Source organism: Vidua chalybeata, chromosome 8, assembly GCF_026979565.1.
Source record: "Vidua chalybeata isolate OUT-0048 chromosome 8, bVidCha1 merged haplotype, whole genome shotgun sequence".
Taxonomy (NCBI): Eukaryota; Metazoa; Chordata; class Aves; order Passeriformes; family Viduidae; genus Vidua; species Vidua chalybeata.
The window spans coordinates 3,136,865-3,154,960 of NC_071537.1; the positions used below are offsets into that span (position 1 = coordinate 3,136,865).

Genomic DNA, 18,096 nt, shown 5'->3' on the forward strand with positions numbered 1-18,096 from the left:
GGAGTTGCATGCATTATTTTGGAACAAAACCACGTGATGTAGCTTTGGTTAAAAACACATTGAACAGATATTCAGGTTTTCTTTTGACACTGGGTTTTTATTGACTGCTTCATGATGATACCAAAGCAAAATAAGATGCAGTATTTAAAAATATTCATTTGGTGCATATGTTTAGTTGTACAAAAACCGTTGACTCAACAGCAGTTCTGCAAATAGTGTGAGGTCACAGTCCTGCATGGCTGCTCTGTAAAAGCCTGGTGTTTGTAGGGAAGCTCAGAGTGAGAGATAATCTTTGAGTTTATCCATAATTCCATGGATTCCATCAGCTGGAACTACAATAACTGTCCTCAGAGGCTTCATGGGGACATCATCAAAGGACCATCTGCCACCCAGACAGGTGTCGCTTTCCTCTTGCACAGAGTAGTTGAATTTCAGAAGGGCTTTCTAAACAACACAAATAAAAGCATTCAGATTAAAAAGTTTAATTAGCATGAAGATAATACATCATCTAAAAGTGAAAATAATTAATCTATTATTGCCCATGCTTATTAAGAAGTTTTTTTTTTCCCTCTTGAAGTGTCCACCAAAAAGAAGAACCAAAAAATCCACTATTTGAAGTATTTTAAACAAACATTTTCACAGAATTTACATCTTTCATGTTAAATCCTATAATGATTGCTATCATTATAGTTTGGGATGAGAGAAACAACCTAGGAGGGAGGGCAAAAGAAAATTATAATCAATGTTCTGAGGCTCTGCCACTTTCAGATTCTACTCTTAAAACTGCCCAGAGTCCTAAAAATTAACAAATCTGTAAGAATATGAGTAGAAATCAAACATTAAGGGGATGGGCACCAAATGAATCCTGAGGAGAATTTCAGAAAGCTCTTGGAAAGGTTCCAGATGGCTGAAGCAACTGGAAGATCTATTTATGCTTCTCCAAACAGGCAGGTGTCTAGAATGTGCATTGGTTCTTTTCAGGGACCCCATAGAGAAAATCTCTTTTCATCAGCTTTCCTAGACAAAATTCCTGATGGATCAGAAAAATAATCTAATGAATGTTTCCAGTTCTCACACAAGTCAGATGAAGAACTCTGAGCTGAACCATCAAGTAGAAAAACTTACCTGATTCCTTCCCTTTGGAGGAAAACTAGGATCCACTCTCCTTTCAGGCTTGCTTTCCACTAACATTGTATCAGGGCTTTAAATCTCATTTTGGCTGAATTACCACACTAACCTGAGTGGCTTTGCTCAAGAACAATTTGAGCACCTTTAATCAATTCCAAGGCTGGTTATAATAGATTTTCTGGTTATAACTTTAAGGAACAGAATGAAGCCCAGGGCAGTGCCAAGTGCAGAAAAGGCTTCTCTCAGTTTGATATAGCTCCAAGTGCCTCACCACATTTAATGCTATTTTATGGCAATCTAATTAACATTATGTGTGATCAGGGAGGACAGACACTCAGCACTAATTTAACACACACACATTATTAAGTACAGAGAGACATTGAATTTAATACCCTACATAATGTTTAAAATGAATTTTTTTTTAAACACTGGAAAGACTGTTAAAAAGAAAAACATGCTCAGTTTGAGTCTATCCTTTTGAGCTGAGAATTACTGGAGTTTAGATGAAAGCACACAACTAGCCTTTAATAAATAACAAAGCTGAAATAAATAAATGCAAAATGGGCCTTCTACAACAGAACACCCATGAACACCCAGAACACAAGCTTCACAGGCTTCTCCCCAGCAGCTTTTCAATAACATTTTACACAGAGTTCAGCTCCAGCTGTTTCAGCTGCTGTGGCAGGAACACAAAGACAAAATCCACAACTTGCTACTGCACAGAGGCTACAACACAATTCCCTACAGCTACCAGTGAATTCCCCCACTTACATTTCTCTCATTCCCAAAAAATAGAATTACAGCCCTACCACAGCCTCTGTCAGAATGATTACACCCAGGAACCTTTGCCATTAACCACCCCATGCATGTGCAAGTCCTTTGCCCTGCAGGCACTGCCAGAAATGAAAAATAACAGCCTCTTGACAAAGTAATGATATTGTATAATAGTGGTTGTAAAGCTTTGGGAACAAAAAAAAAAAAAAAAATAAAAAAAAGAAGCCATGAAAAATTCTTTGCATTTCACAGCACATCTTAAATTTAATTTCCTGCATTTTCACATTTTCCCCTGACCTGATCTGGCTTGGGACCAGCAGAATTGTGTGGCCATGTTGCCTTAGGAAATGGGAAGTAATATTTTCACCTCAGTGTTTCACCACTTTTTATTAATATACTTGCCCTGAGTAGAATAGACACAGAAAAGGGAAGCAAGACCTACCTCTTAGGATCTCCTGAAGTTTTTATTCCAAGCATTTTTTGCAAGTAACAGGTACCCAGGAGGGAACAGATAAATCAATACACAACAAGAGCTCCTCTTGATAGCTCCTCTCTCAACACTACTCCAAAACACCCTGGATTTAATTTCAAAATATTTGTGATCATCTTGAGAAAAGCTCCCCTTGAATTTGAGGTGAAACATCTCTTGGTGATGATATGTAAAGAAAAATAAACATTTTAAATTAAATAATCATGTTACCTCATGAAAGAATTCCTCCTCTGCGTTTGCAAACATTAATTCCTCCTTTGGCTGATTCCTCCCTTCCCTCCTCTTAGAATTGCTCTTTGTGGCTTCTGTAAAGGTCTTGCTGATAAGGAGGTAATAGTGGCACTTTCCACAGGGTTTGTTTGTTCTCTGTGCCTCAGTCAGCTCCTTTCTAAAGAGTAATAAATGTTTACACAACTTAAATCCTAAACAAGCACATAAACAAACCTCATAATGTAGTGGTATTAAAGGATATTCAAATTGCAGCCTATTCTTTTATGACTACCTTAGAAAATCAATTTTGCAGATGCATTCCTGGTACTTAAACGTACTGTTTGTACTTTAAACTATAAAAATGTGGATTTTTTTTCCTCAGCTTACAGGATAACCCTTTTTTTCCCAGAATCCTGTTCATGGCAGTGCCTGTGCAATGATTTTAAGTGCAACTCTCCTTAAAAACACATCACATGATCACTTCCTTGAGGAATTGTAACTGAAAAAACAGAAAATACTCTTGAACACTTTTGTGTTCAACATGTTGTCACTCCAAAACCTTTAAGACAAAGAGGCTGAGATCTGAATTTGAGCTGTGACAAATGCTGTATTTGTGGTGACCTCAATCTGACTTCTAATCTCATCTCACATGAGAGGAAAGAAGGCAACAATGAAAGAAGAAAAAGAGATGATCTCCATTCTATGACTGGTTCCTTATCCAACCAAACTTCCTTGTTCCCAGTTCTCAGCATGGCACTAAAATAATGTAATGCTGTGTTTCAGTGGATTAATTTATTTACATTCACCCAGCTTTTGATATAATCCATGAATTAGCAGAGATCAACCAGCACTTCACCTGCTTTTTCATTACTTGAAACTAATCAAAACACTGCATATTTACATGGGTCAAAACTAATTCACCTTTTAATCCTTTACCTCAGTCCAAATCTCCCATTCCTGAGCCAGACATTAACACAGAAACACCCAAGCTGCTAAAAGACTTCTCATTTTAAAATTTTCCTAGATCGGTGTGAAAATAATCTGCAATACAAGGATAAACTGCAACATACACACAGCTATTTCTGTAGAACAGCACATGTTCTCAAATTATATCCTCTATAGAATGTGAGAATTATATCCTCTATAGAATTCTCTATAGAATTGAGAATTTATAAAGATATAAAAAAGATTTTAAAAATTAACTAAAGACCATATATTAGATATTTTTTTTGGTTCATGCTTTACTCATACCTATAGCATCAACTGTCTTAACACAGCTCTATATACATAAGAATTCTGAAAAATATGATGAAAAATACCATTCAGCATCATGCAAGGGGAAAAAAAAAATATAAACAAACTTACTGGAGCTGCTGGTGCATGGGCAGAGCAATCTGTGGAGGGACATTGATGAACCTTTCACTCAGGATGAGCCCCACAGGCTTTGTGCTGTCGTTGAGGAGTTTACTCAGCTGTTCCACCACCCGCTGCTCACAGCTCTGCTCACAGCGACTCAGAAGCAGCTCTTTGATTTGCTCAGCACACTGGGTGCCCTGCAAGCAAAAGGTGCATTTTCTTTACCTGATACAACGACTTTTTACACAAGAAAACCCTGAATGTCAGCTTCGAGGGAACTTCCTACAGGCCTGCTGGCAATTTCCCTCAGCAGCCTCTAAAGCACTGCACAATTGCTTTGAAATCAGCAAAAAGGCTGATTCTTCAGCCCTAAAGCTGAGGACAAACAAAGGTTGTGAAGTGATGGGAACAAGGAACTGCAACACCACAGCAAAACTCCAAACTGCAGAAGATCAGAAGGAAGAAATACAAGAGATTGACAGCTCATTTACACTGGAATTACTAGGCCCAGTTTTAACTCTCTGTTCCATTCTTTGCTTCACATTTGACTCTCAGCAAGTTACTGCACTCAAAAAAAGCTAAGCCACTTCAAGTTTTATAACCCCAGTCCTCCACAGTGGAATTCCAAAACCTGGTCCAGGCTTGTTACACAGGATGCAGTCTCATTTATTACTGGTGCTAATATTTATAACCAGATGTTACTGAGGAATACCAACCTTCCTTTCTGTTAAGTTCAAGCAGCTTATAAAACCAAATACTTCATCATCATCATCATCTTCATCATCAGAACTGTCTTCCTGCACTTCTGCTTGCTGTTGAATGAAAGGAAAAGCAACAACTCATATTGACATTCTATTTCCACTCTGTAGCAAAAGTTGTTTTTCTTTCCAGGTGATATCAACAGATGAAAACCACTGACAAAATCTGTGCAAACACACACTGCAAATTCTGCTGCATCACTGAACATCTCAGTGTGCTCAAAGCCAGCTTTACAGAGGGCCAGGTCATGCATCTCCTACAGCAGAGTCCTCTGAAAGGCACTAAAGGTTGATAGTTCACATTTGATAAGCAACATCTCAGCCTAGGGGATGGCAATATCTTAAACAAAACCAATTTCCTTCAGTTTCTAACGTAGGGAAGTAAACCTGGAATATCCTGACAACCACAGAGCAACAAAGCTTTGATAGGGAGGGAGACAAAGAGCTGTGTCTTTGCAGGAAAGTCACAAGCTCCTGTTTCTTATGGAGATGGCAACAAACCTCTCCATTGCATTTTCAGCATTACTACACTGAAATTCAGGGAGGGAAAAGCTTTCCATATGTAAAAAGAAACCAGCAATAACAATATATCAAATTCATTCTTTGCTTGAAAGTAGGCATGGAAAATCTCAGTTCCCATAGAAAAATTATTCTTAAAGCAGAAAAAGCAAGAAAGCACACAAATAACACAGACAGGAACCCTTTCTGAAATACAGAAATCATGTCATTTCAACAAAGCATTGTACTTCAATTACAAATAGAGTATCTGTCTTACCTTGATAATACTCCCAATATGGTTCTGTTGTATTAATATATCAGTTAATTCAGCAGTGTTAACAGGAGCTTTTAGAAACAACTGGAAGACAGGAAACAAGTATTAAAGTATTTTAAACAAGTATAAAAAACAAGTATTTAACAACTATCAAACAAGTATATCAGGCACCGAGGGTCTCTCATGGACCACTTAGCAGAAAATAAAGTGAGATTTTTATTTAACTTCCTTCATTATAATACTGCAAAAACTAACAATCAGCTGCTGGAGGTGCTTGCTCCTGCACCTTCCACATGCTGGTATTTCCATGCTGGTACCCTCTGGAGTTTGGCATGATCTGAAAACTGTGGCTGTTCCATCCCTGGAAGTGTCCAAGGGCAGCTTGGATGGAGCTTGGAGCAATCTGGGATAGTGGAAGGTGTCCCTGGCCATGGCAGGGGATGGCACTGGATGGGCTTTAAGGCCCCTTCCCTCCCAAACTATTCTGGGATTATCTAATAAAAGGAAGGAAAGTAATATATAAAAGCAATAAATCAATACAGAGAATGTGAACTGATGCCTTTGCACAACTCCTTAGGTATTATTTATCAATGGACATATCAACCAAGCTGACAAGTAGCCACAGTACCTGCTGTAGTAACTTCTTTATCCCATTATAGTCATTGTCTGATATGGAATGTGCTTCAAATTCAATATTCACTTCCTGTGCAGTAAAACAGAATATCACACACACTTGTCAAGAAGTTATATCAGAACAAAGCTGAACTGTAAGAAACTTGAAGACAAGTAATGGCAAACAGCAGAAACAGAACTTCTTTCCAGCTTGCAGTAATCTCAGCAATTGTTATAATTTTTCCTGTGACCTTTAGAGAACACCTGTGAAAGTAACTTTTCCAAACTGACCCATCAATTGTGTCGTGAACAAACCTTAAATGCTTTGCTCCTGCCATCTGGTTCACACAGTTACAGCTGTTGTAGCCACAGACTCTTCCTGGAGAGAGGTTTTGAGCCAGGCAGTTAAACCCTGGCAACTTCAGGACTGAGGTGTAACACCTTAGCTAAAGGTGAAGATTGCTGCAGACATTTAAATAATTACATTCAAACCCACACTTCTGCTATTTCCCCAAATCCTCCTGGCATCATTAACCCCACTGTGGAACTCTGCAAATGATGAGACCCCGGCACTGCAGCAGCCACAAGGGGAACTGCTGCTTCTCCTTCCAGAACAAATGCTGTGTGTCTACCAGCATTCTTACTGGTATTCAAAATTAAAAGTCACACCTGCCGAGGTTACTCTGCCCACCTATTCCACTGTTCAAGATCATCCAAAGTTATTTTGCCTTTTAATTGCCAGTTTCAATTACACCTCCTGAGTAACCTCAACAACTCAGCCTTACTTTTGCCACCATTCAGCCTCATAACTCTCTCCAATCCCACATTGAGGTCATGGCTTTTGCTGCCCACTGGAAGAACAGTGTTAAAGACCTGTCTGCAATGTAGAAAACAGGCACACAATCCCTTGGGAGGCAGCAAAATTCCGGAGACTCTGGCACAGGCTGCCCCTGGATCCCTGCAAGTGTCCAAGGCCAGGCTGGACGGGCCTTGGAAAACCCTGGGATAGTGGAAGGTGTCCCTGCCATGGCAGGGGTGGAACTGGATGGGCTTTAAGGCCCTTTCCAAACCAAACTATTCTTGGGTTCTATAACAAAATGAAGCAAACGAATATAATAATAAAACATAGCAGAATATAATAAAAGAACTAATCCTCTGGGCTGACAGCAGCCGCCTCCAGCCCCACACCTGAGCTGACACACCAAGGGCCGGGGGGCTGTACAGCTGAGGCCTCGGGGACCCCAACGCTTGAAAAACAGTTAAAAAAAAAATTAAAACTTTTCAACAGCAACGCAGCGAACTCACTTTGGACCGCCGGCCCACAGGGACGCGTCCTCTGCGCTCCCACAGGACACGCACCCAGCGCCGCTGGGCCTCGCAGGGACACAAGCCCTTCCCGAACACCCCCTGACAAAAATCCCTACCCAAGCCCTTCCCGAACACCCCCTGACAAAAATCCCTTCCCAAGCCCTTCCCGAACACCCCCTGACAAAAATCCCTTCCCAAGCCCTTCCCGAACACCCCCTGACAAAAATCCCTACCCAAGCCCTTCCCGAACATCCCCTGACAGTCCCTCCCCGAGCATCCCCTGACAATAATCCCTTCCCCACACCCCCTGACAATAATCCCTTCCCCACACCCCCTGACAGTCCCACACGTGCAGGAGCCGAGCGGGGCCCGTCCCGCTCACCTCAGCGATGGGCTCGTCCGAGTCCGAGCACCCCGAGCCCTCGGAGCCGCTGTCGGAGCCCTCGGAGCTGCCCGAGCCGCTGTGGGAGCCCTGTTCCCCGGCGGGGCCCCGCGCCCGGCGCTTGGCCGGCGTGGCCATGGCACGGCTCGGCGGAAGGGCGGTGCGGTCGCGGGATGTCGCCGATTGTCGCGACAGAGAGCGGCAGGCAGCGCCCGGAGGAGCCGCGGAGCTTGAAAGGGGAGGCGCGCCCCGGACCGCCCCTGTCCGCGCCGAGCCGGATTTCCTCTTCGTGCCGTGGTGTCACTTCCTTCCAAAGGGAATTCCTTCATGGGAACGGTTGTCGGGAGTTAAAATCGGGCTGCCCGCGGCGGTTCGGAGTCCCCATCCCGGCAGGAAGGCCTGGACGTGGCGCTCAGGGCTGGGGGCGCGGTGGGGATCGGGCACAGCTCGGCCTCCATGGGCCTGGAGGGCTTTTCCAGCCTCCGGGATCCTGGGATCCTGTGCTTTAAAAGGAACAGAGTGTCCTGAGCACCTCCGACATTAGCAAAAATTACTGTAAGTAAAAAACTAGCGTTAGTAAAAATTGCCAGTTAACAAAGGAATCAGGCTGCCGCGCTCTAAAAATTGTGTCCCTGCTTCCCCTGAACCAAATTCCCTGGATAATTCCAGACAAACCGCAGGGAAGGGTGGTAGGGACAGCACCGTAAGCACAACGTGACCCTGGTCTTTATAAAAAAACGCCAGTCGGGAAAACGCGTCGAAAAGTCCTAAGCACTGAAGAAATGCTCATTGATGATCGAGCCTCTGCTACATGGAACGTGTTCCATTTAACACTTTGTGTCTAATTAATGAAGAACTGGGGTGTTAATGAGGCCATGGAAAGAAGAGCTTTGGGCACTCACTGTTGCCAGCCAGAAGAAATGCAAGGTTCGGAGCCTTGGGATGCAATTCCAGCTTTATAAATATGCTTCAAGTAGGCTCAGATTTTCATGTTCCCTTTAAAGCATCAAACACATGTGTGGGTTTTTTTATTTTGTTTTCGTTTGGGGTTTTTTTTTGCTTGTTTGGGTTTTTTGTTTGGTTGGTTTTATGTTTCTGGTATTTTTTGTTTTGTTTTTCAAAGCTGTGTTTGCTTTGGGAGCAATTAGGTCATTGCCAAAATTTGAATACTGATATCCAGGGAAATAATTTAGAGGAAAATGAATTTTCCTACGTGTGTGACCTGTCAGGAAAATACCACACTGGTAATTGGGGTAAATATGCACTTAGAAAGTGGATTTCTGTTTGTATTATTTGTGTATTTGCTTATGTTTTGTAATTGTAAGGAACTGAGAGGTATCATCTTCCATTTTTATGGCAGAATAGATGTTTTCAGTCCTGCCTTGTTTCCTGGACTATCAGAGAATGCATATGAATGTTATCTTTATTATTATAGATGTACAAATGTGTGTATAAAGACACACATCTCTTAAATAAAATCAATATCTTTGCATAACAACAAACTAGTGCAAGCTAGCATGGACATTAATAGAATAAATAATATTTTTGTAGACAGGAGCTGATTCAATTGCAGAGCATGGTGGCGTTGTAGGGCCTGTTACTGCTTTTACAAAATATTCTTTAAAATGTGTTCCCCTTGATGAATTTCACTGGAGCCTCTTCCTTGAGCAGTGTTATCTAAAGGCAGCATATTATTTTCTGCCCTTATCAGGGTGGGTGCTCCTGCCTGGAGAATGCACAATAACTGCTTACTCACTGTGTAAGGAGCAGTACAACTGGTAGCAGCCCAGTTCTTGGAGCTGTTCAAGTCACTGTTCCAGTCAAAAAGTCCTCTAGATTCCAATTAAGATAAATTCCATTCTTGTATTTCAGGGTTCTGCTGTGCTTCCTTGGTGAACAATGAAGGTTCTGCTGCTGAAGGATCCCAAAGACAAAGATTCAGGACCAGATCCATATATTAAAGTGAGTAAATGTTAAGAAAACTAAAAAAAAAAAAGTGTCACTTCTTTATTAAATGTGAATCAAACTGTTTCAAGGGGCTTAATCAAAATTAGGAGTGCATGTCTGAAATTATGCTGAGAGAAAAAGTATCTTAGAAAATAGCCCTTCCTGCATAAAAATGGTATTAACTATGGGACATTTGTACTGAATTCATTGTAAAGCTCTCAGCAAAGTACTGATATTAAACCAGCTTCATTTGAATTAATTAATATTGATTATGGACAGAATAAAGATTATAGAAATTCCTTGTATTTTTACTGGGAGTGTGATGTGAAACAGAGGTTACCTGTTGCTGGGGGCCCTTCTGCTACTGCCCTTGGTCATGTGAGTAAATCTTACTCCTAAGAGCAAGAATTCCTGATAAAGGAGGATTATTTCTTTAGAAGAAACCTATTGACAGAATTACAGAGATGTACAGGGATATTTGCAGGACTGGGTGGACACCTGGGGATTTCAGAGTTATGTGCTGGTGTCTCCTGTACCTCAGAAAGTCACAGTCCCACAGCTGTTTGTTTAATAAAATCTTGTAATATGAAATAATTAACAAATCCAAACTGGATGTACCAGGGAAAGGAAATAAAATGCCTTTTTATTTTGCTTTAGCAAAGAGAAATGCTTGTGCTGACTTAGTAAGCTCTTTGAAAAAGCAAAAATGCTGTTTGGAGTTTATTTCAAGAGCTGCAAACCTTTTCTTGGTAGGAATTAGGATCATACAGCTTGGAAGCAACGTTGATCCCAGTTTTGTCATTTGAATTCACCTCTCTTGACAGCTTATTTGAGAAGGTAAGTTTGCAATTCTTTCAGCTGTCTTATTTCCAACAGGATTTGGTTGCCAAGATCCCATTTAATCATTCTCTGTGTGGAACCTCTTTTTGTGTTGCCACAGACCAGCTTTGTACAATGAAATCTCATGAACAGCATCAAGGACCTTGCCCTTGCTTGTTAAAGAATTAAATTGCTCAGACAGAATTCACGTTTAAGTTGTGAGTTGTCACAAGTGTTGGGGCATTTCAGGCAGTTATTGAAGCTGTTTTGTTTGTCACAAGGTTATAAATAATGGATCAACTGATTTTTAAATTTAATTTATATTTTTTTTTTTACTTCTTAAATTTACTGTTTCTAAATAGCTTTCCCATCCAGAGTGCTATGGAGGCCTCGTTTTTACCAGCCCAAGAGCATTAGAAGCCATCAAGATATGTTTAAAAGAGAAGAGTAAAAAAGAAAGTAAGTACATATTGATATTCCTTGATATTCCTTTTTCTTCCAGCATCTTGTGAAGTTTGGATTTTCATGAATTTTATTTCACCCACCAGTAGATATTTGGAGCATGATTCTTTAAAAAAACCTGAATTTCATAGTTCTTTTAGCATCATAAAGGGCTCGTGCTACATTGAGCTTTTAAGGGTTGTGTTTTCCACACTTAAAAATGAAGGAAAGGAGCTTTTGGTGCAAATTGCTAATTAGTGAGAGCTTTGCCAGCTCTGGTTCTCTCATGCAGAAGGAATATTTTGCTGCAGTGCCTGGTTTGCTTGCTGACTGCTTTCCTCCCTTAGAGTGAAGCTCATCTCATAAAAACTGGCCATCGCTTCTGTGCCTGTACAATTCGTATGAAATGCTGCAGGAAAAGGGAGTTCTCTGTCTTGAACAAGAAATTTCTCAAGTGAATTAATTACTAGCTTAAAAATGGTGAAGAAGTGCTGATGCATCAAAGCCAAAAGATGAGGAGTGAGGAAGAATCCTGCTAAACAGAAATACCCATCACAATGAAATGTCAAATCCTTGTAAACTCTTCCAAATTCTCATGTTGGGTGATTCTGGCATGGAGTTTCTACTTTATCTGCTGCATTTTTGGGCTGTGGACAAATCAATGTCCTGTGAGTAAGGCTTTAGTAAGCAGTAAATGCACTGAGACCCTCAGCTGATTGTAGCACTTGCAGCAGCAGAGGACAGTCTGTGAAGATTTTAGGTCAAAAGTGATCTCTAAATTTCATCCCTAATCTTGATTAGGACTTTTTGAAAATAAACATTTTAATAATAAAAATGAGTCTGTAGTTCCTGTTGGAGCTCTTCTCAAAAGCAATAAACCCTTTTGTTTTTACTTCTGATTTTATTTTTGCTGTTGTAGTTTGTCTTTTTTTTTTTAACCCTCAGTAGTCCCAGAAAAAACTCAGTGTCCTGTGCTGCTCTGGTTAAAACAAGACAGTAAAAAACTTGGTGTATCTATTTTTTATCCTTTAGGATTTGTACATCCAGATTTGCTGAATGTGTAGTGGAGTTTTAGTTATTATTAAAATTTTGCTGTATTTATGGATTAAACAGAAGTCCAAATAGTCATTTAGCATTCACATTCTGTTGCCATGTGCTTAAATTTCATTTAATTTAGTATAATTTAATGTTTTTCAGCCTGGTCAAAATCTCTTAAACAAATGTGGAATATCAAACCAACATATGTGGTAGGAAAAGCTACAGCTTCTTTAGGTAAGCTGGGGTTTAAAAAAAAGAAAAATTGGCTAAATCTGGCTTGTAAGTACAATTTTTGGAGGAGGAGCTGCTGTTCAAGGGTGCTGAGGAAGAAATTGAAGTTTTAAACTGGTTAATTTGGAAGAGAGGTAATTATATAAACATTAGAATTATCCATGCTCCAGCCAAGGATATCCATGGATCTAATCCAGCCTCTGGGTTTCTGCTACTTTTGTTGTAGTGTGATGGTCACTGCTTGAAAAATTGGGTCAAAACAGGAAAAAAAACCCCTTTGTTCTTAATTTCAATGTGTTTTTGTCATTGCTTTTGGAAATGAAATTGGATGAAAGGGATTCTAACCTGGTTGAGACTGTGCACAAATTATTTGTGTGCCTCCCTTTCCATCCCAGGGTTCTGTGACAGGAAATCTGAATTGTTCTCATTGGTTTCTGTGGTTCTTTCTTTGCTGTTTTTGGTTCTAGTGGAAGAAATTGGTCTTGTTCCACAAGGAGAAAAGGCTGGAAATGCTGAGAAATTAGCTGAATATATTTGTTCAAGTAAGTGGCTAAAATGTTGGAGTTAAATTAAGGTAATGTCCCTTCCATCATTTCAGAATTTCCTTGGGGTACAATCAAGTGCACATTGAGGCAACAATACTTCAAAATACATATACAAGATATTAATTTACATGTAATCTTACACCCTCTAATTAATTTAAAAAGTTAATTTTTACTGGAAGGAGCAGGAAAAAGTTTCTTTTTACTATAAGATCAGAGCTGTAATGATTGAAAATTGCTGCTAAATCAGAAGATTTAAATGCTGGTGACTTTAACCAAAATTACCTTGTGGTTTCAGAGAGATCTGGTTTTCAGCACCAAAGCTGAGTGGTTTTGAAGAAATTAAAGTGATGTTTAAGTTTTAACTTTTGTTAATGGTTAAATTAACCATTTTGTTATGGTTAAATCTGTAATGCTTCTCAACCTATTATCAGATTATTGGGGAATTTTAAAAGTCTATTTGCTGACTTACTGTGTTTTTACTCTAATTTGTTAACATTTCCAGTAGCAATAAGGAAGATTTTTAGACTTAGGGGCTGTTTGTTTTTTGAGTAGAAGCAGTGAAAAAAGAGTTTTTGTACAGATGTGAGAGAGCTGCTGAGCAAAGTCTGCCCAGTAGCAGAGATTTATAGGGAAAAGAAAAACGGGATGAGAGCTGGAAAAGATTGATTTTGCTGGGCACAGTGCTCTCTAATTCACTGGCAAATAAAATACTTCAGCTCTAGAGAATATTTAATGATAAAAATGAGAGTTGCCAACACAAGATCAAATAATAAATTCTGAAAATTAAAAATACAACACGAACATGTCATGAGTGAAGAATAACCCATCTCCTCTCTTCTAATAGTGAATGTACTAAAGCAAAGAAAGGTTTCAGCTGATTTTTAGTGCTGGAAAATCTACATTTGGCAATGAATTCATGTTTGCCATGGATTTTTTTGAGCAGAAAGACAAGAGAAATACCTGTTTATTGTCTCATGTGAAGGTGAAAAAATTAACCAAGCAGTGAATTTCAGTCACTGTTCACTGTTTATTGTTGAGACATAGAAATATTCTCCAGGATTTATTGGGCTGTGCATATTTAAATGCTCTCAGCTGATCAAGTGCTTTACAACAATCTTGGAAGTACAGATTAAATTATCTCATGTTCCCTATTATGTATAAATTCATTTTTGTTTTTGCATGAATAAGTAAATGAAAAGAAAACTCTGAATTTCTTGTATCATAAGGGGTTTTTGCCAGAATAAAAATAAAAGCTGAAATAATGAGATTTTTTTTGTTGTCACCTTTTGTGCTTTGGTACCCAATTCAATTTAAGGTATTGGGAAATAAAGGAATTTACTCCAAGACAGTCTGGCTTTACTCTTCTCAAGGCAAATATTTGGCTACAGAAGCAGGAGATCCCAGTCCTTATTGTGTTGTTCAGGCCTACCCAGGAATTTTTCTGTGCCAAAAGAATTGGTGTTTGTTTACAGGTATCTGACATTTCAAATAACTGGCATGACTTGCAGGAGAATTGATGCTGGAACATTCCAATTTTATTTAATTTTAAAATCTTTTTTACATGGTGAGCCAAGTTCATTCTTCCTCTAATTTTTAATTTTAATTTAAGAATATCTGGTTTCTAATAAAACCTCAGTGTGCAGTCAGAACACTCAGGTGTGTCTGGGTTGACTCCTACAAGGGTCTTTCCATTTGATTTTCACTCTGCTGCCCTTTTTTTTTTTTTTTATCCCTGAAGAATGTCTGCCTGCATAAACCAACCTTCCAGCACTTAAAAGCATTTCTTCCCTAGTAATTGTCTCTTTAAAATGTATTACAAATCTGAATTAATAATAAAATAATTTCATTTCTTTGGAAAGCTGAATCCAAAGCTGTATCAATCTATGTAGAATTTAATCTTGAAGTTTTCTGTGTTTCTTATTTATAGAAAAGGCAAAAGCTGTGCAAAGCAAGTCTGCTGTTAAATTCCTAATTTGACAAAAGCAAGTGAGGCTATCCACTCTCACCCCAGCAGTGCAACCAGAATCCTTTTTCCTTGGGGAATTAAGAAAACGGAATTGCAGATAGACCAAAACTTTTCAGCACAGTGTTGTCCTTTTCTTTGTCTGCCCGAATATTCTTCTATAGAGAGCTCTGTCATTTATTGAGTGGGACAGATTTTAAATATCAAATTGAGGCAGGTTGTGCTGAGGAGGAGATAAAAGTGCATTTCTATTCCCCTTGCCCTTTTACAAAGGAAGTTATCTTTTTAGCCAATATTAATATTCTAGTTATGGAATATTTTTAATGTTCCTGCTAAGTAGCCTGCCCTGTGAATTGGGGCTGCAGATGTTTTCAGTTACCTCAGAGCTGTGTCTGTGGTGAGGCATTTGATAAATCAGCATTTGATACCTTTAAACTGTATTAAATCACATTTACTCTTTAATAAAGGCCTGAGTTAATTAAAGTTCTTGTTTGTGTGTTTACAGGAGAGAAACCCAATTCCTCAGCTCTCCTATTTCCTTGTGGAGCCCTGAAAAGAGAAGTACTTCCTACAGTGCTTAGAGAAAAAGGTTGAACTTCCCCTGGAGACCCATTTTAATTAGTCAGTGATGAGAAAAGTTGTGTCTAAAGCTTGAGAACCAAATTGGAAGAAGTAAAAGTGGAACTTGCTGAGGAGAGGACAGGGCAAAACACTGGGAGCTTGGATGGCTGCCCACGGCTCTGGGACCTGCAAATCCTTCACAGAACTTTTATGTGGTTTTTTTTTAGCCTAAAATAGTTACACTTAAGTGCAGTTAGGATGTTGTGAGTGCTGAACTGAAATAATAGAAGTTAATGAGTGAATTAATTATGGCTGCATGTCCTGATTGCAGGCATACCCCTGGAAAGCCTCACTGTTTATCAAACAGCCCAACACCCTGATCTGCAGGAGTCTTTGAGCAGTTACTTCTCCCAGCAGGTACTGGACACTGATGTAGTTTGGGATTTTCTGAGGCAGGTGACAATGCCTCCCAGAATATTCCTTGTTTTGAAGTAGTGTAACTGAAATATCACTGGGCATCTTTGCTGTGTATCACAAATCAGAATCGAGGATCAATCTGCCCTACATAGTTTGTGTAAAAGTAATCGTTGATTTTCGTTTTTCAAGATTGGCCCTCTGGTTTTTCCATGTTAGGAGCCTCCATCATAGAATTACAGAATCACAGAATGGTTTGGGTGGGAAGAGAACTTAAAGCTCATCCAGTACCACCCCTGCCATGGCAGGGACACCTTCCACTATCCCAGGGTTTTCCAAGCCCCGTCCAGCCTGGCCTTGGGCACTGCCAGGGATCCAGGGGCAGCCACAGCTGCTCTGGGCACCCTGTGCCAGGGCCTGCCCACCCTGCCAGGGAACAATTCCTTCCCAATATCCCACCCATCCCTGCCCTCTGGGGAGGGGCAGGCCATTCCCTGTGTCCTGTCACCATGTGCCAAGGCACTGGCACTCTGCTGGAGGAGGGAGTGAGCTGTGCCAACCTCTGCTTATTTCACCCAGGGGATCCCTGCGAGCGTCGTGTTCTTCAGCCCATCGGGTGTCAAATTCTGCCTCCAGCACATCCAGAAGCTTTCAGGGGATTTGATCAACCAAATCAAGGTATCTTCTCTTACAGATGGTGGAACACAAGAGGCAGTAAATTTGGGGTGGGCAAATGAGATAGAAAGGCTTACAACCACTGCAAGCCTTGATTTTATCTTTGGTTTGTGTTTATTTCTCTGAAGAAAACCCCAGTTTATAGCAAATACAAGTGTTATTATATAGAATTATAGAATCCCAGAATGGGTTGGGTTGGAAGGGACCTTAAAACCTATCTTGTTCCACATCCTTGCCATGGGCAGGGACGCTTTCCCTTACACCAGGTTTCTCTAACCCCATCCAACCTGGCCTTGGGTGGATTTTAAAAAATAAATTGTTCTCACCTGGAATGTTTTCCCCAACCAATTCCCCCATCTCCATTGGGGTAGACTTCATTGTCTCTTAGTGATGCCATGGTGTGAGGAGTTGTTGCTTGCACCAGGCTGCAGCTGATTAAAATTCCTCTCACTTTTCTATGTCCCGTGGGACTCGGAGCTTTCAGTGTTTGTAATGGTGAAATAAACACTCATCTTCCCTGAGTCACTGCTAAGTAGCTCCACTGATCGGTGGCTTTTAATGCTGCAAATCTTCAGCCTGAGCTGGGAGAGCTGATGGCTGGGAGGACACAGAGCTGAGTGCTGGTGCAGTGCCTGAGAAACCATTTACAGCGGCAATGTTGTCCCTGCAGTTCGCTGCCATCGGCCCCAGCACAGCAGAGGCCCTGCGAGGGGCTGGCATCGCCGTGAGCTGCACTGCAGGGAGCCCCACGGCCCAGGACCTGGCTGCTGCTATCCACACAGCCCTGCACAGCTGCTCTGTGCCCCAGTGAGAGCCCAGCAAGGTCCTCCAGGAGGCCCTTTCCAATTTGCAGACCTGCTGTCCTCCGAGAGCGTGGTTTTTGGGATTGTGAAGCACTGTCCCAGTCAGGGACGGGTGTGAGAAGGTTGCACCTAAATATCTTAAGAAATCTGGAATCTGTCCAGCATCCTTAAAGCATCCAGCTCTTCCCTTTCCTCCTGTGTGCACTGTGAGTATTTTATCCTTGAAAAGCAGCTGTGAACACTGAGATACTGAAATCAGCCCCACACCTCACCTCAGGTATCCCCCAGCACACGGCTCAGGTTGGATTTCTCTGTATGATCAGTTTTATTTGCACATCTTTTGTAGCAAAGACCCCCATATTCCAGTGAAGTATTTTCTTTTGCAAACTTGTTTGCTTGTTGTTCTGCTTTTCAAATATTTGTATAAAAATGTTAATTGTAGATTCTTAGTGGAACAGAATTCTTGCAGTGAAGTTGCTCTGTGTGGGGCTAATTCAGGTCAGCTGTTGCCCCTTGTTACCCTAACAGGGTCTTAAAAATTAGCTTTTGGTTTCTGTTCCTGTAATGAAGGATTTATCAACAGGGAAATAAACTGGCTTATCAGAATTAATAATGGTGTTAGAGTTGTCTGTTCTGGATGTGGTTTATGCTTTAATTGTTTATCTCTGGAAGGGGAAAAATAATCCTATTTAGCACTAATGCTCCCTCCAGCTAATGCCAGGGGCTTCACAGGAGATTTGAATCATAATATACTCATTTATAATCGTCCTGAAAGTCATTTGTGTTGTTAGCACAGTGCTGAGGTTTCTGGAATAACAGAGAAACCCTGGTTTGCTGCACAGTTCAGGTGAAGTCTGAGGATGGAACCT

The 18,096-nt window shown here is 40.6% G+C and overlaps 2 protein-coding genes across 4 annotated transcripts; one reads left to right on the top strand and one right to left on the bottom strand.

Annotated features, from left to right (window-relative positions):
• Positions 1–70: 70 nt before the first annotated feature.
• Positions 71–8,021, bottom strand: BCCIP (BRCA2 and CDKN1A interacting protein). The gene is made up of 7 exons (XM_053948532.1): positions 7,791–8,021; positions 6,117–6,191; positions 5,492–5,572; positions 4,675–4,770; positions 3,968–4,155; positions 2,603–2,780; positions 71–444 (listed from the first exon to the last, which is right to left on the bottom strand). Exons 1-7 carry the CDS (start codon positions 7,926–7,928, stop codon positions 274–276), a joined length of 927 nt encoding a protein of 308 aa, XP_053804507.1. The 5' UTR covers positions 7,929–8,021; the 3' UTR covers positions 71–273.
• Positions 8,022–8,226: 205 nt separating this feature from the next.
• UROS (uroporphyrinogen III synthase) lies at positions 8,227–17,842 on the top strand. Of its 3 annotated transcripts, none has more exons than XM_053948533.1 (10): positions 8,227–8,345; positions 9,663–9,752; positions 10,491–10,574; positions 10,919–11,015; positions 12,195–12,269; positions 12,734–12,808; positions 15,280–15,363; positions 15,667–15,752; positions 16,329–16,427; positions 17,095–17,842. In XM_053948533.1, exons 2-10 carry the CDS (start codon positions 9,690–9,692, stop codon positions 17,233–17,235), a joined length of 804 nt encoding a protein of 267 aa, XP_053804508.1. In that variant the 5' UTR covers positions 8,227–8,345; positions 9,663–9,689; the 3' UTR covers positions 17,236–17,842. The 3 variants fall into 3 exon arrangements, with proteins under 3 accessions (XP_053804508.1, XP_053804511.1, XP_053804510.1); XM_053948535.1 differs by lacking the exon at positions 8,227–8,345 and adding an exon at positions 8,552–8,763; XM_053948536.1 differs by lacking the exon at positions 12,195–12,269.
• Positions 17,843–18,096: the final 254 nt, after the last annotated feature.